This window comes from Lissotriton vulgaris, chromosome 5, assembly GCF_964263255.1.
Source record: "Lissotriton vulgaris chromosome 5, aLisVul1.2, whole genome shotgun sequence".
Classification (NCBI taxonomy): Eukaryota; Metazoa; Chordata; class Amphibia; order Caudata; family Salamandridae; genus Lissotriton; species Lissotriton vulgaris.
The window spans coordinates 1,543,418,680-1,543,441,940 of NC_141693.1; the positions used below are offsets into that span (position 1 = coordinate 1,543,418,680).

General features: G+C 41.1%; 1 protein-coding gene across 3 annotated transcripts in view; it reads right to left on the reverse strand.

Moving 5' to 3' along the window:
* LOC147712984 (uncharacterized) overlaps positions 1-23,261 on the reverse strand; it is a 373,114-nt gene that overhangs the window by 145,818 nt on the left and 204,035 nt on the right. For all 3 annotated transcript variants that reach the window (XR_015296034.1, XR_015296033.1, XM_086923605.1), the window contains exon 5: positions 15,057-15,189. Coding sequence is in view for 1 of the 3 variants with exons in the window: in XM_086923605.1 (XP_086779731.1) it covers positions 15,057-15,189 (133 nt within the window). In the remaining 2 variants the exon portion in view is untranslated. The remainder of the gene's footprint in view (positions 1-15,056; positions 15,190-23,261) is intronic.

The window sequence follows — 23,261 nt, forward strand, 5'->3', positions numbered from 1 at the left end:
GGCAATATGATCAGGATTCCCACATCTGAAACAATAAAATTGCTTTCCTTTGCTATCATACTTATTAGGACCTTGAGTTTTTGTTTCCTGTGTATTTACAGTGCTAACCTCATTACTAGAAGTAGAAGGAGTGGTATGAACAGATACCTTATCTAAGGACTTGATCCATTTATCTGACTGTTCCAAAGCTTTAGCTGTACTTATAGCCGTTTCTAAACTTGGATCCCCCAAAATCCACAACTGTTCTTGTGCTTTCTTGCTCTTCACATGCACAACAATTTGGTCTCTGATCATCTCATCAGTTATTAGACCGAAATTACAATGCAATGAAAGTGCACGCAAAGCAGTCAGAAAATCGTCAAAACATTAATTTTCATCTTGTACCCTAGTATAAAATTTAAACCTATTCAAAGCAACACTTGTCACAGGTTTAAATCTACCTTCTATTCTCTGTACAGCTTCATCATACACATTAGTGTCACCCCCAGACCTAACAGGAGGCAAAGTTCTAAAAACAAGTTGTCCCTCTGACCCAAGACAATGTAAAAAAATATTTTTTTTTCTCTCCGCTGACATTCTTTCTCCATCTATAGCTTTAAGGTACGTAAAAAAATCTTCTTTCCATCTGGTCCATGGAATTGGTGGATCTCCTTTCGTCTGCAAAAACTTTGACGGAGGATCAAATTGCATGTTTTACGCAAAATCTTCAAACCACAATATCCTGATATATGGATATTAGTATAGACCTAATTAGAAATTGCAGTTCTTCACAAGGAATAAAACAGTAGAAAACTGCAGCAGAAACTAATAAAACTGTTGAAATTCCTAAAAGAAAATCATAAACCAGTAGTTAAAAAAAATAGATACTTCGAAGGTCCACAAGATGGCAGTCACGTGACGAATTTGTAGTACAAAATCTCCTTTAACTTACAATATTAGCATAGATGTTTATTCAAAGTGTGTGAAATATGTGTAGCTCGAACACGAACTTTCACTTTTCCTTTTCTTCTTTTTTTTTTTTAAGTAAACTTGCCAAAAATTAAAAGCACATTCTTTTATATAATCCTCCGGCGTGTAACAGTACCTTTATATCTTTCACGCACCGTAGTACACCTTCATAAGCCTTTCGGCGTCTCCGGTAACTCCGTGTTGATCGTTACTATGGAGATTCAAAATGGCGCTCTCAAGCAATGCGTGATGACAATGCAATACGTATTGAGTGAGTATTGCGCACTGACGTGTGGAGACAGGGCCGTCACAGGCAATGACGTTACTTAGTCTCAAGCTCTCAAGTAGTCTCGAGCTCCCAAAAGCGTAAACAACAAAAAGGCTTTAACCCCTTAAGTGCTGCCTCGGTGCATTGGCCGACGGCAGCACTACCTCCCCAGTGCTGCGCACGACCATTGGACGTCCATTCAGCACTAGTTCCAATGGACAGCGCAGCACTGGGGAGGAATGTTTAATAGCATCTATGAGGTTAAAATTAATAACTTTCGATTTCTGCATTACCAATCCGCCGGAGCAAGACGTCCTTTAACAGCATGACACTGCTCTGCTAGCAAAGGTAAAACGACTCGTTTTCACGCTCTTTTTTGCTGGGTTCACAAAATCTTCCAATTTCTTCTTCTGTGCTTCTTATAAGATGTGGCAGAAATCGTCAGAAGTCCTCGTCGCCAATATTAAATGCAGGGAAGACGATTTAATGAAGAAAATCCATAGTTTATTTGTGAAGATATACAGTTGAAGCACAGCACATCAGTTATCCAAGAAGGTCTGAAGCATAACCGTCAAGTATGGAACCTGGAACTCAGGATGTAAGATGCAGGCACGCACCATACATTCCAGGCATCAGATCCATACTAAAATAATAGACATAGAAAACATTAAGGAAAAAGATAACAGAATGTAACAACAACCATGACTGATTCCACAGTGCGAACAACTATTGAGTTATATCCTAGGAATTAGTGTACCCGATTTGCACTGGATTAATTATTTGTACCAGCAGACAGTATAAGTCTTGCCCAAACCCTGAGCCTATTATGTACAGAGATATCATTGGGAAAATCCCCACAGATGGAGATTCACTCCATTATATCTCATGGATGTCACTTTTTGAATCTGGACCCAACACATGGTTAATGACTTCCATATAATACAGACATTCGGCAGATAACTAACTTTCTCTTGAAACCATTTTGGCTCCCTTTTACATTTTTTAGACGTAATTTAATTCAATATGCTCTGAGTCACCCCTTTAATACCCAAAAATTAATGCATGCATAATAAGACATGAACACGACTGATAACCTTCCCTTTTTAGAAGAATTATTGGGGCTTTGTTTTACGCTCCCGTAATTATCGCTATGCTGTAGATTACGCGCCAAAATAGTTTCTTATTATTATTATATAGCATATCACAATAATTTCATGTAAAGCAATAGGATTACGACAGAGCCCACCCGCGCATCCGGATTGGTGTCACTACAACGCATGCTTTTACATCGCATGCCTTTACAACGCGGTTTTTACCACGCAGTCCATTACAACGCATAATGCTTTTAGGCGCTGGATAGTGAATTATTTAATTTACTATTCCAACTCCAGTCCCCGTGGATAGCAGGGAAGGTGTTGGATAGTAAATTAAATATATTCCCTATCCTAGAGCGCCCCCCAGCGCAATGCGTTGTAATGGTATGCGTTGTAATGGTTGCGATGTAATGGTAGTGCATTGTAAAAAATGCGTTGTAAGTGATGTTCCCCGCGCATCCACCTAACATGGCCACCAGCCTTTCCGCCAGTGGCGGCCATGTTATCTACAGTCCCGCGCGGTCTAGTTCTCAAGACCACGCTGTTGAAATCTGGAAATCCGGAAACTACTTAACCAAGCCCCCGCCGCGTTAACATGCGGTCCGGCGGGGATGAGAGTAGGTGCCACGATGCAGCGCCTCTTCAGATGAAGTAAGTGTCCCTTCTTTTCACAGGTCCAGCAGGCAACTACTATACTTCATCACAATTTATAGTGATGAATGGATCTATTTACGCAATTTTCTGTACTCGATCTGGCTTAATTTCCTTAAATGGCGTCCATGAGCGTGGAAGGAAGCACTAACCCTATACACCTGCCTGATTGCTAACCTTGATTACATCTAATTTTCGGCAGGATTATTTCATAGGGATACACCGCCCCCCGCTCCCCGATCCCCCCCCCCAGACCATGGAGCAAAGATACTCCGCCTAAAAAGTAACAAACTATTCAACCATGTGTATACATGGAGTGTGTTATCGTTTTTACTCTGATAAATGTGGTGAATGAATGTTGATGTTAGTCTAAAGACACGTACACTGCGCGTCAGATAAGCATGCCTTTAATTTCCTTTAGGCACAATCACGGTTACCTGTGAAGACTACAAAGCATGTTTTGTTTTAATATTTTTAGGCACGTTGTCTGGAAAGACTGCACGCGCCATTATGGAGCAACTCACTCAAAAGGAGCACAACAGTGGACATAGAATATTTCCAACCCCTCTCAAAAGTGAGGGGAGCTTTTGTTTTCTAAAGCAATTTCTATCTTTACCATTTCAGGTATACAACGTGACATTAGGAACGTATGTATCATCAACGCATGCTTTATTAGTAGCAGTGTTCACTTTATTCAATATTTTTCTATACTTCATTATTGTTTATTTCCAATTTAGGAACGTTAGGAGTGGCAAACACCGGGTTGGTCCCTGTGTGGTCCTGAGGAAGAGCTTGGGGTAGCTCGAAACATGTTGATCTCACATTGTGGTCCAACTCATAATAGTTAGGTCCCTCAGTGTAACCCCCTTTTTAGACATACCCACCTAGGAGCTAGAATAAAATGTGTTAAGGCCCACTAGCAAGGTATTTTTAATCACTTTCCATCCACTCCCCCACAATTTGCACTATACATAGTCCAACTACAAGTGCTCCTACGTCACTCTGCAAGTAGCAGCACGCCCCAGTTCGTAGAGGACTGGGATGGCCCCTATGATGAAGCATGTCACCGTGGGGAAACCCTGGTGAGTGAGGGGACTCAAGAAAGAAAAAGTTTTTTTCTTTCTTCAAGGCTTTTTCATTGACTACATGAGTCAAGACCAATCAGTCTTTAAGCTAGGTCTCTAAACCCAACACCTTGGGTTTTCTTTTGAAACTACAATTTAGTAGGCTCACTATCCGCCAACAGAGTACCATTGTTTTCCCTGTCACTCTCATTTGCAATCTTTCAATTGCTTAGCTCCTGTAGGATTCTCTTCCTTTCTTGTGTTAGCATCTCCCTGGATCATGGACCAAGTACGTGTTCTTCCTCATTTTTTTAAAACACTATTTTTTCAATATTGATGAGTTTCAATATTATACCTGGATGTGTAATGTGTTTTTCTACTTTTTTAACACAGGGATACAACTTCTTATTTATGTTGCTTTCACCCTTTTTGCCATTTCTATCAATTCTTTATTTACTTACAACCACAACTGTATTATTCTACGCCACTCTCTGCTACTCTTGAAATGCCACTGTACTCCACTCTACTCTACAACACTTCACTCTACACCATTCTACTCTATACCACTCCACTTCACACCTCTCCACTCTATTCCTGTCATGGTTGTGGTGAACATTTGCTATTCCTGTATGGATGGAAGGAGAGTGCCTGCATAACTACAACTCCGAGACTCCTTTGAGGTTCTGGCAGGAAGGAGCTCTAGGGGTCAGCAGTGAACGTGGGCTGGATATAAGCCCAGAGGTTCCGCTGACCCAGTGCTTGTCGTTTATTTCCCTTGGATGTGATCGGATGACTCGCCTTCAGAGCTCCTGTTTCCCGGTGACTGTATTTCCTGGTGGTACCTTTTGGTGGTGAGAAGTATCAGCTGCAGCACTTCGCTCTGCTTCCTTGTTCCGAATTGCTGTGCTCAGAGCGCTGGTATCAGTGCAGGATTGTTCTTCCCTTGGCCTTGGGGGAACCAGGCTGCGGCCGTATTGTGATCCACTTCCTGGATCGACTTCCTATTTTCTCTATTGCCTAATCACTGAGTATGCTCCTGCAGTAGCAACATTTGGATCTATTTTCACGGAGTTTGAGTGTACTACTGGAGTTCAAAGCGGTTTCACTTTTAGCTTTGCTGGTTATCCTTACTTCTATTCTTTTGTGCTTGGATTATTTTTGGTTCCTCTGACTTTCTTCACCAGAGTTCTCTGGAGAGGACTCCACGTTTTGTGTTGTTCTACAATACTGGCACTCACAGAAACAGGACTTCCTATTGGGGTTTTCCTGACGAACCCACCTCCTACTGTGTATGCTGTATGAGAATATGAGTACAGCGTGCATGTGGGGTACTGCTCCTATAAGTGGCGCACCATCTAGGTGTTTAGTGTTGATCCGGGTTCCTCTCTTACCTGCAGGGTCTTCTCACTCCTGTGGCAGTCCTTTTGTGTTCTGAAGTACAGTTATCACACAAAGAAGTTCAACCAGCATTCCTGCGAGCCCAGCAGTGTTATTTGTTGTATCCACTTCCCCTTTTCCCTGACGCGCTTCCTACCACCAGGGATCAATTAGTTTTACTCCCTGTGTGGCAGCGTTTAGGGGAGGGAGGATTTCGGCTACATTCCATCATCAATGCTGGTCAGCATGACAGGTTAGTGGTCACGTCTGTCTGCCTGTCCTGACAGAACGACATAAGCACATACTTGACCAGCCTGGGTAATGGAGCCCAATGAAACCCTGACTTCAGGTTGTGAAGCCTTGACCACTTTACAGATAGAGGTTCAGGTATGTCTTCCCCCTTTTGTACCGCTTTTGGCCGCCATAAGTGTGGCAGGGTATGCTCAGACGTGAGTCCCTTGCTCACTTTGCCACTGGATTCAAGCAAGCCGGGCTGAAGAAGACTGGAATGCCAGAAACCGGTCCTCGGAAGCTTGTTTCCGGGCCAGGGAAGACATGGCTTGGCAGTTCGGGCTAGACTGTTCCCATAAGGCACAGGGTCAGACTGATTTGCATATAGCAATGTCTGAACTGGGGTGGCAGAGTGAGCTAAAGAACAGTGATGGATTAAATCCAGATCTTTTGACTGGGTGTGAGTGCTTGATTGATTCAGATGCTCCGTCCATCACCACCCCCTTTTGTACCGCTTTTGGCCGCCATAAGTGTGGCAGGGTATGCTCAGACGTGAGTCCCTTGCTCACTTTGCCACTGGATTCAAGCAAGCCGGGCTGAAGACGACTGGAATGCCAGAAACCGGTCCTCTGAAGCTTGTTTCCGGTCCAGGGAAGACATGGCTTGGCAGTTCGGGCTGGACTGTTCCCATGAGGCACAGGGTCAGACTGATTTGCATATAGCCATGTATGAACTGGGGTGGCAGAGTGGGCTAAAGAACGGTGATGGATTAAATCCAAATGTTTGACTGGGTGTGAGTGTTTGATTGATTCAGATGCTCCGTCCATCACCACCCCCTTTGGTACCGCTCCTGAGCAATTAAGGCATCGTCCTTCACTTCATTTAAAAAAATGTTATGGATTGCTCCTTCAAGCCAGACTTTCGATCCTCTCTCTTCCCCTCTTGTGACTAGGGGTGGGCGAAAAAATTCGGCTCCCCCGACAGAGTTTGCACAACTTTGCCCACTCGCTTGTAACGCAGGGTTTCGGCAATACTCCGACAACTGCAGAATTTTTCTCCATCCCGTGGCTGCCAGTGTTAAGTTGGTGAGTGAGAATATGCATACCCTAGCATGATTTTCTGGAGCTAGAAAGGCACTTGCAGAGATTTTCTCAATGCGGGTCACGACCATTTGCAGTGAGAAAGCTGCATCTCGACTAAACAATCTACTTGAGCGGCAGCAAAGAAGCAGAGCACTCTGATGCACCTGTAGTGCCGTTTGCGCTGATTTTACAGCGTGGAACAAGCTCCCGGTTCTAAACATCGGGTGTTTTAGCAGCGTAACATGCCAAATTCCACCCACTCACGAAACTCTGCGGAATCTCGTGGAGTTGTTATGTAACTCCCTGGAATTCCACTAAGTGAAACTCTGTGAGTTCCACCCACCCTTACTTGTGACCCTATCTTCTCTTCCGAGGCTCTCCTGCACAGCCATGAGATGTGGAGGGTCTCTAGAGGAATATCCAGACAACAAGTTGCAAACAATGAAGAGGACACCAACACAGGCTCCAAAATTGACACAGACTCACGTGATGAATGATAAGGCTGCACATAACATGGAAGTGAGACTGAGCAATTCATATATGTCCATGTAATATGTGATGTCACAACGCAATCAAAAATAATCGAGTAACGTTACATTGCAGTTTTTACAACGCAAGTCATAACAACGACTTGCATTGGAGGGTGCTGGACTTAGGAATAGTATGATTTACTATTCCAACACCAGTCTACGTACAGTAGGGAAGGTGTTGGAATAGTAAATCATACTATTCCTTAGGTTATAGCTCCATCCAGAGCAAGTCGTTGTAACAACCTGCGTTGTAATACCAGCGATCTAAAGGCATTGCTATGCAATGCCCGCGTGCTACTGGATGTTTCCCATCTCCATGTTACCAGTAATGAACTTGACCCTAAAAAGAACAACGTAATTAATGATAAACAATACAAGTTGAATGAAACACTTGCATGGGTTCAGGTCTCTACTAAAGTAGTGTAGCTTTAGCAGAAAGTGACCATGTACATCAAAATAGCAACAGTCTGCATGATGACACTGGTGATTAATAGGTATGTGCTGTATAGGACGTCTCAAGTAAACACATTTGTTAGACATGTGACCTCTATTTTATTCAATGCAAGAGTTACTATCCTCATTTCAACATTGCTGAGCTGTTTCCCTCTGCAATAATCTACCCTTCCATGGCTGAAGAGGAAGTCAATGGTGACTAATAAGTTTGTACCTCTAGACCTGGGACACAAGGGAGGGGTGGGTTTGCATAACTAAAAGAACATCAGTGATCCTCTAAAGAGCTCTATGTTCATTTGTGACTGCTCTTACAACCCAATCTAGAAATATTTAGACCTTCTGGAGAGTTCACCAAGTGCATCATTCACCAATTTATCTAGCCCAGCAGACATTATTACCAAGTGTCATCTAAATCACATTCACTGCAAAACTGTCGAGAATAGCTCCACAAAGAGGTCACCCAGTACACTCATAAGGTCCTCTGATATAAAGTGTTGTACCAAAGTGTTTGTTTTATATTTTTAAGTAGTATTTTATGTATTGAAGCGGAGGCAAATATATAACTGAGGTAGATAGTCATCTATTTGGCATATATCTTTAAATTGTATAAACATCTATTTTGATGACTTTAGAGTAGCAACAATCGTTAACATTGACATATCATTAAATCTGCCCATTTGTTACCTGAGCACTGCTGGCGCTGTACACACTGCGCCAGGACATAACATTGAGGAAACCACTGCTTCTCAGGGAAATATTTGAGTAAATGTATAGGCATTTATATAGCGCACTACTTACCCGTAGGGTCCCAAGGCGCTTCGACCGCTGCGAAACCTTCCTGGCTTCCCTGAGAGATGGTCCCTTAATGGGTATCTCCAGGGTGAGACCAGGCATCCACGGCGGTCTGGTGGGGCCGTTAGTGAAGATGAGGCAAGCTAATGCCCAGAGTTGCCGAGTGTGATCGCTGATCAGAGTGGGCACCGAGGCGAGAGAATTATCGAGTCCGCTGACCCTGGTTCAGAAACCTGCCGCGCCGGGAATCGAACCCTGGTCCCGGGCCGTCCTCTGCTCTCGGGTCTGCCGCCTCTAACCAGTGAGCCACACTACTTCACCTTTAATTCTATAAGCCCAGGAGATGACATCAAGCTAAGATTCTAGCATGGTAGTATTGTCTACAGACATAGGAGCTACAATTTGCTCTAGCTACAACATGTTGCTTGAATGTGAATTTACCTTCAGAAAATGAAAGGCAAGAGGTATTTGACAAAAGAGGAACAGTTAGTTTATTTAAACAGAGTGGCCGGGAGAACAGGGAACAGAGTCGGGGTCCGAACGCACATCGGTTTCGGCTGCCATTTTATACATGTCGTGAATTGTCATAAAACAATCTGCATGTTCCTCTGGTGAAAGAAATCTAGGCCTAGTCACTGAACTATAAATTTGACCAACTAGTAAGATGCACAGGTGAGTCTCGACCATGCGTGGACACTATGTGGGTCAGTTAGTACAAGTCCAGGAGGGAGCGAATGATCACTGCGTGTAGTGTGCAGGCTGTGTTTGATTGGCTGAGTGTTCCTAACTTCGTGTAGCTTATGGTGTTTCGGGAATGCATGCCCCTCCGGCTATATTTGTTGTATTGGAACCAATCTCCTCCCAGTATTTGTGGTGTTGCTGCCTACCTGTGAGATTGTTCTGGAATTTTCCTGTTTGTGCGCTTGTATAAGGGTTATGTGCCACCCCACCTGTAATCTGTCCAACAGTTGCTTCAGGTCTAGGATGCAGGGACTGCCTGACCATGTATTTCTGACATGGGGTTCATGAGGTCACCATGGGTGGATTCAACAATAGCGATGCAAGTTCATTTTACATATATATAAAATATATATATATATATATATCATGACGCACATTGATATCATATTTTCCAATATTGACAAACATATTGACTGTTGTTGCATGTCACTGGCACTGTGTGTGTTTAACTAGGAGGAACATGAAACCTTCCCTGACTGTTGGTCGGTCGACCACATGAGTCTAGCTGGGGAGTTTAGACTCTGCTCTAGGCGGTAGACAGATCAAGGCTCTGAAAGGAGGTGATAAGCTGCAAATAGCTTAGAGATGAGGTGCAATGAGACTAGATAAGTGTGCAATAGAGATTAGAAGTGAACTTCCATGGGGCGTTGAAGTGAGACTGGGTGTGTACTCAGCATTCTGGGACTATGGAGAAGGACACTTTGAAGTTTCCAGGCTGGTGGATTCTCCAAAGAAGAAATATTCAAAGAAGCAAGGATGAGCTGTGTCATTTAGGAGAGGAGCTGTCCAGGAAGACGAAGACAGGGTAACATATATTGGGCCACCCTTGTAAATGTAAATGTATAGGCATTTATATAGCGCACTACTTACCCGTAGGGTCCCAAGGCGCTTCGACCGCTGCGAAACCTTCCTGGCTTCCCTGAGAGATGGTCCCTTAATGGGTATCTCCAGGGTGAGACCAGGCATCCACGGCGGTCTGGTGGGGCCGTTAGTGAAGATGAGGCAAGCTAATGCCCAGAGTTGCCGAGTGTGATCGCTGATCAGAGTGGGCACCGAGGCGAGAGAATTATCGAGTCCGCTGACCCTGGTTCAGAAACCTGCCGCGCCGGGAATCGAACCCTGGTCCCGGGCCGTCCTCTGCTCTCGGGTCTGCCGCCTCTAACCAGTGAGCCACACTACTTCACCTTTAATTCTATAAGCCCAGGAGATGACATCAAGCTAAGATTCTAGCATGGTAGTCTCATTGCAACATAGGCACCCACAATCGAGAACCATAGCAGTCAAATAGAAACCTTCCACAGTGTAAATTAAGAGAGAAAGTTCTGCATATTCAAGCTGGTTCCGTTAGCGTGCACAAAGCTATTTGCCCTGTTTCGTAGCTGGCTCCATGCAGATAAAGAGATTGGTGATGCAGTCTCTGTGCTATCATAAAAGCAAAGTGCAAGTGCTGGTGAATACACTACCAACGAAGGATAATGATAGAGACCACAGTCATAAGCTCCCTACATCTAATTCCGCCTACTTGGTAACATAATGTAGTAGTTTGACTCCGTACTGCAAGGATGTTTTCGTCCAAGATTCAAATCATGATGTGGCAATCTCAGGTTTTAGTTGGTATAATCTCATTAAATGGCACCAACTGAATGACAAAGTGAATTATCTTTAAGAAAGGGATGTCTGAATAAAAACTAAGGCTCTTTTTTATAAAAATAAAATTATGGAAGTACCAAATAAACTGAAATATTTAAAATGGTAAATGATTTGTCGATGATTTGTCGGATCCAAACAGAATCATTCAGAAAAAGAAACTTTGCAACAGTTATAACGTTTTATTTATTGACAAAATAAATCAAATCAAATATAGCATTTCGGCGAGCAGTATGCATAGTCAATCAATCCCTTTAGATAGGAACACCCATTGTTTTTCAAAGTAAAATCTGGGTCACCTCAAGACCTCTGCCCCCACGTCTCCAAATCATTATTACTGGAAATCAAGAGTCCTATGTTAACACTTTTTAATTAATCTTTTCCTCCAGGGATCGTTTCGAGAAATTTTAAGAATGTAGTAGTAATCCTACTCCTAAATAAAACAAGGGGAAGAGATCACAATCTTGAACAATTATCATCTGATATTCATCTACAATTTCGAAAGCCTATTTGACTCAAGAAGTGTGATGTCATCTACAGGAGACTGTCTCTCTTCAAGTGAGGCCTCAGCCAGCGCAAAGTACCAAATTGCGCATACTTTCTGCACTAGATGACATGTGCGTAGATGGAGACATAAGACAGACATCAGAGTTGAAACTATTAGACCCATCAGCAGCTTTTGACAAGGTTGTCCCTAACATCTTGGTCAACCGTGTGGAGGCTGCCGGCCTGCAGGGGCTGTGCTCTTAGAAGGATACAGTAATTTCTTGGGAAAGTCCTCCGCAAGTCTATCTAGCCCCTTTTAAGCCTATATCAGTTCACATTGATTGCTGACCTCTTCAAGGAGTTGGGAAAGTAAGATTGCAGATTCAGCAACTATGCAGATGACTCCCAACTCTTCTTTAGATTAGCAAGCACTACCACATACAAGAATTTTTAGAACATTATGCAATATATATGGCAGCGGGTGGGTAACAATTTCTTAAAATTAAGCTCAGATAAAACAGAAATTGTGATATGAAGAGCAAATCAAATTTATTGAACCACTGAAAAGGCTATCTGAGATGGGCCTTACCCTGTCCTCAAGGCACAGGTCAAAAGACCAGGGGTTATAATAGCTAGAGTGCTCCTTCAATACTCCAATTTACAGCAGCAATTTCTAAAAGTATTGTTACGCTAAAAAATATTAAAATGAATGCTTTGTACCTCACACAGACTGCTCTCAAAACCAGTCATAATGATGTTTGTCTATTCCGGAGTAAATTATGCAGACTCATACCACCCAGGTCTGCTCAGTACGCTTATACACAGGCAAGAGGTAATTCAAAATCAATCAGCTTCCATAATCTTTAATTTCACAGGAAACGCTTGTGCCATCTAGCCTTGAAATCCTTACACTGGCTTCCTGTAGAGCATCAAGGCAAATTTAACATTTGTTGTCCCACTTTTAAGCATATTAATGACCTTGGGTCCCCAAACTATAGCTAAAACGACTAAGAGGTAGTCTCCCGACTACGAGGTTCGCTCCTCATCTACCAATTTAATGATAATCCCAAGTTTTCTAATAAAACGAGTTAGAGGATGCGGCTTTTCACTTTAAGCACTGGCTAACTGGAAATCCCTTCATGTACATTTATTCATGGAACAAAACGTTATGCTCTTCAGAAAGAATCTAAAGGCTTAGCTTTTCAAAAAAGCGTTCTTTTAAGTCTGCTTGATTTGGTTGAAATGTCCCCGACCATCAAGAATCCAATGGTGAGTGGGCACTATATAAGAGCCATTAACATAACATAACTTTACTTTTATGATAACAAAACCTTAGGCACCCTCTATTTTTTGCCAACTCTTAGTTTAATTTCTCCTTTCCTCTCTGCTTCTACAGTTCATCTGTCTGATTCTCCTTTTCCTCCCTAGATGCCCACATCTCAATTGCCTTATACTGTATTGCCTATTGATCCTATAAGCTTATGACCTCGTAAAAATGTTTTGCCCTGAAATTCTCTCCTTTGCTCGAATTTAACAATATTAATCGTCCTCTGCATCACTGCAGGGGGCGCACTCCTCCAAGGATGTCAAGCTGGAACAGGGTGTGCCTCAGGGATTTGCCCTGAGCCCTACCCTGTTCAATTTGTATGTCACTCCTTTGGCTGAGATAGCGCAGGGTTTCGGAGTAGAGATTGTCTCATATGCCGACGACACCCAGCTGGTGATCTCCCAATCTAGGGTGCCGGATGTTCCTGCCTCTAATTTCAGGGCATGCATGCAGGAGCTTGCCTCCTGGATGGCGAAGAACTGCCTGAAGTTAAATGGCAGCAAGACCGAGGTGCTTGTGGTGGGGGGAAATGCATCAGGCTGGACGTCGGCATGGTGGCCTCCCAGTCTGAGCCCCACTCTGGTTTCATCTACCCTGGCAAAAAATCTGGAAGTCTGGCTGGACCGCACTCTCTCCTATGAAACACACATCAGTCGTGTAGTGGGGAAATGTTTCGGAGTCCTCAAAAATGTACAGAAAACAATGGACCTCCTTCCTACAGAGGCGAGGAAGACGTTGGTGCACGCCCTCATTACATCTCGCCTAGACTATGGCAATATCCTCTATCTGGGTGCTATTGTTAAATGCCTGGGGAGACTGCAGGTAGTACAGAACGCCACTGCGAGACTGGTACTGGTGCAGCCTAGAAGGGCTGCCTCCAAAAGAGCCCTTGATACTTTGCATTGGCTTCCAGTTAGGAAGCGAGTGATGTTCAAAGCATTGTGTACATGCCATCGCATTACCCAGAGCATAAGACCCTTGTATCTGAGGGACCTTGTTACCAGCTATGTGCCTGGAAGATCCCTGAGATCCAGTGGGACCGCCCTATTGCTGGTGCCTAAAGTGAAGAAGGCCAGAATGGGAGGTAGATCCTTCCGGGTTTTGGCAGCTCAGAACTGGAATAAACTTCCTATAAATCTCCGGATGGAGACCTCTGAAGCTAGGTTTAGGAAGGCGCTTAAAACCCACTTGTTCTCTGGCTAAGTTAGGCTGAGTGCCATGGAGCCCGGTTGCTGCCACTCTATCTCACTCTAGCGCGGGGACACGCAGAGATGGCGTAATCATGCGCTTTATTATTAATATTAATATTATTATAGATTTGTTCATATTTCTCTGCACATATCCATTGTACTTCAGATATAAATGCCTGTTTCTCTATATGTTTTTTTTTACTTTTCTATGACACAGCTTTATCACACCAATTTAACATTGTTTGCACTTTATAAAGAAGCTCAATAAATAATAATTAAAAAAATAACGCCTATTAATCAAGCAAAAGTAACTCAAATGTTTGTATGTGGCCCAAATAATAGTCATAATTATTGCATAATACATGGAAGCCTGCAATACCTGTATGGAGGCCTTCCTCTAATTTACTTATTATAGGCAACTTATGACATCTCTAGGCACCTGCAATACTGTAATTAAGTGACTGCTCAAAAATAGTAAATTATTACAGTTGAGGTCTGACATCATAACGCTACTGCCAGAACTACCAGAAAGGGTGAAAGACAGTTTCTAGAGCATAATTAAACTTTAAGTTTAAATACGGAATAGGAAACCTGGCTTTTCCTTCTTCTGATTTCTTTTCTAAATAGTGATTATTAGAAAGGTCATATTTATTCTCACATACTTTAAGCTATTCTAAGAAAGACAGAATCTATCTGCGTGTTTCTACAGATTCTGAGCTACAGAGTTTGCAAATCTAACTTTCATTAAACTGATCTCCTGGGTGTATTTCATTATGCAGAAGAGATTCTACTTTTATTCTTCATAATGTCTGCAAACATTTTATTTACTTCATATTAAACAGCAAAACACCAAGGACTTAGACGATTTGCGGAAAGGATGATGAAATGACTGAATTTTATATGAAATAAACCTCCCCCTGCTGTACATAATAAGGATATTTCCATTCACCTCTGAGTCACATGACATTATAAAGGAACTCCTCATTGATTTGCAATATTCTTATAATGTACAGAGTAGGGTGTACTTTATCCCATATATAATCATTGCCAGGGCACCCAGATTCTGGCGGAAATGTAACTGGTAGAGGCCCAACAAAACATTCTTTTCAAACATCTTCTGCTTTCCCTTTAGGCCTTCCAAGGATTTGTAATACCAGGCACCAGCCATAACTTACCTTTTCTCCATAGGCACACCAGTGGCCATCAAGTCGACAGTACCACACCCAGCGGTCATTTCTTCCTCTCCAACGTCTCACCTTCACATCCTTCCCTCGAATTCTCATCCTTTTGAAGTCTATGGACAGCGCTCTAAGACAGTTCCAGAAAGAAATGAGCCCCAGGAAGACATTTGCATTGCTAGATATCAACACTGCAGCAAGTAAGTACAAATTAATTTTAATATGTATAAAAAGTCTATTCGAAGGAAGTTTTTCTGTAACTCATGCCTTTATCACGACACTATGGGTCTTTTTGGGAGTGGTATTCCCCGGAAAAATCGACTGGAATATTTTAAGGCCAAATTATTGTGGAACAAAGATTGAGGAATAGACTATTATGAAGGCAATTTTATATAGGTAGCATAGATTAACTACACTTAACTCTGCATATATGTACCTTGATATATATATATATATATCACCATATATGGTTGTATGTCAGAACCATGGAGGCCTTTATCACCATGCCTTAACAATGTGATCTGAACCACATATGCGTCTTTACAATGTTCTTACTACACAAGTAGTTACAACGACTTGCCATAGGGAAAGTCCTGGACTTTGGAATAGTATAATTTACTATTCCTACTCCAGTCTGTGCAACAGTACTGAAAGCGTTAGACTTACAGTCCAACATCAGTCCATCACGCTTTCTTTAAGGCAAGTCATTGTAACAGCTTGGTGGTGAAGAAATGCATCATAGAGACACATTTGTGGTTCAAATCGCATTGTTCGAGCGGTGGTGTAAAGGCTGTGGAGATAAGAATACTAAATCTATACTTCCCTATATGCACTTATCTTTTTGATATTTTGGTCCTTGGCTTTTTGACTACAGTAGTTTTTACTCAGTATTGTCTTGCAACCTTAAGAGTGCCAGGAATACTAAGTTAGAGGGACAGGACCAAAGGAGATCAGGGCTCCGGGTAATTACCGAAGAAGCAGTTAGAACAAGAAGTCCTCGCAGGTCGGAAGGTGAGGACAAATTACTGCTGCAGCAGCAAAGTTCAAACATATCAAGGGAAAATGAATTAAACAAAATAGTGTTACTTCCAAACTATATTTCATGAGATAACTTTGACACCTTAAACAGAGGTACAATCATAAAACTGGTAAAGGAAGTACGGGAAATAGCCTATATTAATTCTTCCAACTTGTTATCAATTGAATTTAAATCACATCCATCCATGATTAAGAGAGAGGTAACAGTAACAACTTGTCTTCACCGGAAATTGCAGAGCATATAATGACTCAACAGCAAAAGGCTTGGGGCATTGAACTACAAAGGATAGAGGCCCCATGCTACCCCGGTCCGCTTCTCCCCAAAAAGAAAAGTGAGGGATCTCTACTGAGAGGTGCCATAGGAGCAGTAATAAATCATAAAGCCTTCGAGAACTTACTAATTACAAGGCCTCTGGCAACAGCCCAACATGAAAGGAGTGTAGATGAATTTAACACAATCAATCAAGTGATTAAAGACAATAGGATGGGGTATCAAAAACTTTGTCTTAACTCGCAATCCTGACGAACCAAAGCATCACAAGAAATTCAAAAAGTCATCAACATTTGCACTTAGAATACCCACGGTCTAGAAAATCTCATAGGAAACCCCAGTGCAGTGGAATTCCTGCAAATACACAATATCATCTTAGCCCAAGAAACGTGGAGCATAACTCCGAACAATATCATAGGCTTTGCCGGCCATCATGAACCAGCATTAAAATCAGCAAAATTTGGACACCCAAAGGGCAGTTTGTCCTCTTATTTCTCGACCAAATTTGTTTGGACTCTAGAAAAACTAACTGCAGGGACGAATTGGGTTCTTGTATCCAAACTGGAAGAGCACAAAAGCAATGGGTCTGTAACAATATTAATACTACTTAATGTCTACATCCATCCAAGTGAGGAGTCAAAAGACGAGCACATGAATATGTTGTTAGGAATAATAAAATCGCTACTGAGGCTGTATTACCAGGCACAGTTCATCATCTCCGGTGACTTTAATATCAACTTATGTATTTCCCCAGGGAATATGAATAAAAAGGGAAATAACTTCAGACGACAACTTGTATCATTAGGACTGATTCAACTCAATGGAAATTCAAAAGAAGATTCACCGGCGGCAATGACCTTTTTAAGTGGGTCTAAAAGCTCAACCATCGATCATATCTTAGTGAGTGAATCTGTAGCACGACAATCACAAACATTCCTAATTGTACTACGCAGAGAGAGCGATCATATGCCACAATTATTGCAATTGGAGCAATTTACAGCCAGGCTGACAGCAGCAACAAATCTATTCTCCACGCCACAAGCCTACAATTTAAAAAGACTGAAATGGCGTGGAATGGGGATTGAAAAGGTGATGGCAAAAGTATACCGCCAAGCGGGCACAAGTGAAGAAAGTTCAGAGGAATCTGCAAACCCAGATCCACCACAAGCCAGGGAAGGTGAAAGAGTAAGAGCCTGGGACATCCTAACAGGAACCTTAATGGAATGCTTTTCGGAAAACAAGAGTTAACATTCAGCTAGGCACCAGAGGAAGCACAAGCGGACAAGAGTCACCATCCCTGGTTCAACCATGAACTACGGAAGCAAAAAAGCCTAATAGTGCGCAGAATAAGAGCAGTCTTAAACCAGTTAAAAACAGGGGGGAAACCTGACAGAAGTGTGCTTAAAAATTTAAGAAAACAGTATAAGTAAAACTGTTGCGTAGCTAAATCTAGTTATCAGTTCGCAATATGAAACAAACTCCCTTTGGCTAGTAAACAACGGAACAGGAAACACTTCTGGTATCAGATACATTCACTGACACTCGGAAAAAACAGACACCAAAATGCAGGGATAAACCAGAAAGCAAGGGTAGCACACATAATGAGTATGTACAAAGAACCAAAGCTTAAATCAACTCCATCCTCAAAAAAGGACGGTAGGAGGCACATAGAACAAAATACGCTGAGTCTCCCTGGGTGCATAAATGTGAATAACAAATCAATCTCCCCGAAATAGTAAAGTTCCGACAAATTACCAGAAGTACGCAAACTAATAAAAATCATTAAAAAAATTAACTCGGAGGGCGCACCAGGATCAAATGGCATCCCAAATGCCCTTTTCAAGGGAGAAGCTTCATATTGGGCCCATTATTTTTCCCCACTCTTTATTGAATTGTTTGAAACAAACTGAATTCCTGAATCCTGGAGGGGAAGTATTATCCAGCCAATTTTTAATGGGGGAAATTCAACAATGCCGACCAACTACAGAATCATTGCTTTAATTGTTGTTGAAGCAAAGTTATATGCAAGTTGCTTGCTAACCCAACTGAAAAAATGGTCCAATGAAAACAACTACATCCCGAGACCTCAAACAGGGTTTCGGGCAGGAGCAGGAACTTTAACAAACCTAATTGTTAGCAGAAAAAGCTCCGGGAAACGACCTTTACAACGACTCATTCACAACGAAGTGCCTGAACCACGACTCCTTAACAACGACTGAACGTGAATCACGAGTCTTTTAACCACTAATGAATTAACAACTACCTCTGGCCAGTAGATGGCACTCTTGGATTGTATTTGAAAGATGTATTACTATTGAAAAAACTGTGGTTAGCTGTACTTTATATGGTTTTGTAGGGTGTTTTTTTTTTTAGCAAAGTAAGTTTAGGAAACTAATAATTGGAAAGAGGTAACCAGGTATAATTTCTGGCGCACCACAGATATAGGCCAAGTGGGGAAAAATTAATCAGTATCCGAGTGCTTAAAGGAAGAAGGATAGGTTACCTCTCTATCCCACACAAACTCAAAATGCAATTCTGAGTATTACAATTTATCAACAAGTTTGTTCCTGAGCTTTGCAACAATAAAAATTATATCTATGTATACTTTAGTCAATCAAAACCAATATATGAGTGCAGAGGTAACATTCAGAGTTTCTTCATAGAAATCAAGAGTTCATGAAAATAAATTGGCCACTGAAAAGCACGAAATCCAAATATCCAGTTTAATGGTTGTCCTCCAAATTGCTTCTTTGGCAGCCAACACGTGTTTCATCATATGCTATATACATGCATCAAATGACTTTATCAGGGCTCAAATGTCAATTTTTTCATATCCTTCATTAAAGATGTGCTCGTTATATGTAAGAATCGGATCTCATACAAAATGAACGATCGATACATCCCACTAGTCGGGTCTCCGGTATTACAACTCCCAATTGTGAAGAAACTACGGCAATCTAAGCAGCTCAGTAAGGCTGTACATTTACACGAGTGCGTATATCTGTCACTAAGCACGCCATATCCCGCGGTCTGGGACTGGTTGATAAGTTTAGGAAACGGTTTAAAAAAATACTTTAAAATGTAAGTATTTTGGTAAGTATTAAAGGTAAGTATTCTGTGTGATATATATGTATATATATATACATATGTATACATATATGTATGTATATATATATGTGTGTGTGTAAAATATATATATATATGGTTGCAAGGGTATTTTTAATGGTTTCGGATGAGTATCAGTTTTTGGGTGGCACGTGAAATTTGGGAATTCAAGGCGGGTATGGGTTTTTGGGTGGGGTAGGCATTGGTTTTTGGGATTGCAAGGGAAATTTTAGGATTTAGGGTGGGTATGGGTTTTTGAGATTTCAAAGGCATTTTTAGGGTTTAGGGTATGGATGGGTTTTTGGGTGGAAAGGGATTTTTTAGGAAATAGGGTGGGTGTCGAGTTTTGGGTACAAGGGTGATTTTAGGGTTTTGGGTGGGATTTGGATGGTAAGGATAATTTTTGAAGTAAATATGGGATTTTGGGTGGTAAGTATATTTTAAGGGTTAAGTGTAGGTATGGGTTTTTGGGTGACAAGGGTAATTTTAGGGTGGCATGGGTTTTTGGGAAACAAGGGTAATTTTAAAGTTGGTGTGGGTTTTTGGGATTACAAGAGTATTTTTAGGGTTTAGGGTGGGTGTGGGCTTTTGGGTGGATAGGGAATTGGAATGGTTTAGGGTGGGTATTTATGTTTTTGGATGGAGAGGAGATTTTAAAGGTTTGGGGTGGGTGTAGATTTTTTGGTTGGAAAGGGATTTTAGAACATTAATATGGAGTAAAGGGGTGCATGTCTGTGTGTAGATAAATATATATATATATATATATATATATATATATATATATATATATATATATATATATATATATATATATATATATATCTACCACTTGGCTCCCTTCCTCTCCCGTTTAGGCGCTACTTTTTCCTTGGTCGCGTTACTCCTGCGGTCGAGCCAACCGCTGACAATTACAACAGATTTCCCCAGTCCTGGGGAGGTTTTGGAGTCGCAGAAAAAACGGAATCAATTGCTTACTTTCGTGACAGTATTGTGTTTATTCCATCAATCCATTGGGGAATCAAAAACAAAAGCAACCAACGCGTTTCGACAGTGTCCGCAAGCAAGGTAAAGGCATAGTAGTTGTAAAAAGATAGTTGTTGTTAAAACTGTAGTGGTTTAGACTAAGTAGTGGTTAAGGAGTAGTTGTTTAGACTGTAGTTGTTCAAGTGGTAGTTATTCCATCATACAACTGTTAGCTCCTACTCTTTTTAACCTGTACATATTTGATCTTGAAGACGCCCTTGTGGAAATCAATAGTCATCCTCCATCTACAGTTAATGAGGAAATTAAGTGACTTCAGTACCCCGACGATTTAGTACTCCTAAGTCAAACGCAAATCAGCTTACAAAAAGGAATGAGTGCCTTAGCCAAATATTTGACAGCACAAGGGCTAGAATTGAATTTATCAAAAACAAAGATCGTACAGCTAGTAGATGCCAAAAACAAAAACAAGAAATATACAGGGCATATAGAGGGGAGGAAAGTCGAAACAGTTGCTTCCTACAAATATCTTGTATTCTTGGTAGAACGGAAATTAACCCACAAATCACAGCTCATTTCAATGAAGTCAAAATCTCAAAACCTGATATATGGCTTCAATGTATTAAAAAATAAATTAAGCTGTCCATTATATGGCAACTTATTAACCGTTATGCAGGCACAATTAATGCCAATAGTAACCTATGGCAATGAAATAATGAAAGGATGTGAAATCCCGGCCTTGAACAAAATACAAACAAAAGTATATAAAAAAGTCTTCCATATCCAGCAAAGCGCATCGCCTGCCCAGGTGCGGCTAGAGTTTGGCTTATTAAAACAGGAATTTAGAAGCAAAGGAGCATTCATAAAACTGTGCTGGAGGCTGCATGCTTCTGCAAGCGGAACCATAGATCACCTATGCTGGAAAGAAATAGAAAGACAAAAAAGAAAAGAAAATGCAAGGATCCTGGGGTAGTTACTTAACCCAGGTGATAAAGAACATCTCTGCCTTGGATATTAGCAATCTTAGCATAGGAAAAAAGGCAATCAACAAACTAATCAACATCACAATAAAATGTTTGTCTCGCTCAACTGATGAGAATACCCTATTGCAAAGACGGCATGCCTGGAAGGTTATTAATTCATATGGGAAAAGGAAGCGTTCGGGAATATTTATCAGCCTATTTCTCACTTACCTTAAAACATCAATTTATGAGGTTGCATCTGGGCATGTGGGAAACAAAAGACTTAATCTCAGCATGGAAGGATAAAAGAGAAAATTGAGATTGCAAACTATGCGGATATAAAAATGATTCTATGCAACACATTTTTTGCGTATGCCCTATGCTACTTAATGAACGGAAGGCACTATTAAAATTACTACTGAATAGTTTGAACATACGGTCATGCCGAGAAGTTGTAATCACCTGGCTCGGCAAGACCTTAATCCCATTAGTATGAAGAGGGGTGAAACTTTTAAATATGTATTTAAAGGAAATCAGTTGAAACTCTGTAGAGAGTGAAAAAGATTCTCTATAAAAAACTAACAGTCAACCAGAAAATTAAGAAGAGTTAAAGGCCGTTTTAATAACAATGATGTTCGAAAGACATGATCTTTTTAAACTTTCGGTTAAAAATGAAATTTTAAATATTTGACATGTAAAAGTACCTTATAGAATAATTTTGTAAGATTCTGCAAATGATTGTATGTGTTTATATGTAGTAGTACTATTTAAAAATTGTTATTTGGTGTAATGGTTTTTGTTTTTAAAAAGACAGATTACCCAAAAATAGAATCTTGAAATCTTGAGTGCCAGGATATGGGTGTTAATGCCACACCCTCTCAGCCCACTACACTATGAGTTCATATAACTATGTGTTAACAACACAACTTTTAGGATGAATCCTGGAAATACACTAAGAAATTAGGAACTATCACCAAAATTGGAAATTCTGGGTCAGATTTGCCCAGTAACTGAATATTTTTCCCCACAATTTAGTTTTCCCATACATTTGAGGTGCTTCAAGGAGATTAAACTGCAGGAGGAAAGATGATAGGTCCAAGGTACTCAACCCCCATCAAGAACTTGAATTGAGGGCTTCTGGGGAAAACTACTTCACCTCCTCGCAACTGTTCTCCTGCACTGGCATCATTTTTTAATGATAGTCATTAATTTTATAGATTGAAAATCTAACAAACATCCAAAAATAAGACCATTAGGCTTGTCGGACCTTCCTAGATGTTTGCTTTTGGCATCTCTACATATGTCTCTATTGCAGAGCTCTAGTGTTGGCGCCTAATCGGCTTTCCAATACAAGGCAAAGCACCTCTTGGCTAGAATGAAAGCTACAGCAATAAATGTGTTAATAGCCTTCTTTACTTTAGATTGTGGGATTCTCCCCAAAAAACATTTCTCAGGGTGCAGCAGATTTCTCTACTAAAAACACCTGTTTGGTGTTTCCTCTATCTTTTCCCATACAGATATTAATTAACTCTGTAACTTCCTACCATGGAAGTCAGAATCTCTAGTTTTACATCTTAGATATATTTGAGTATCTACTCCCAGTATGAAAACCAGACGCTTAGGTGTTAAATACATGGTGTAAAGGTATTTACACTAGATATATTTTCATTCTGAATTTTCCAGAGACCTTTTTAATACATTCCTTTGCCCTCTCCTAGTCTTTGTTTTTGATTTAGCTTTAAAGGACTCCATATCTTTCTTATTCATGCGAATGAAGGATTTATAAATCAAGAGATTCATTTACCTCCGCTCCTCATAGTAAGGAATATGCTACTTACCAGTATG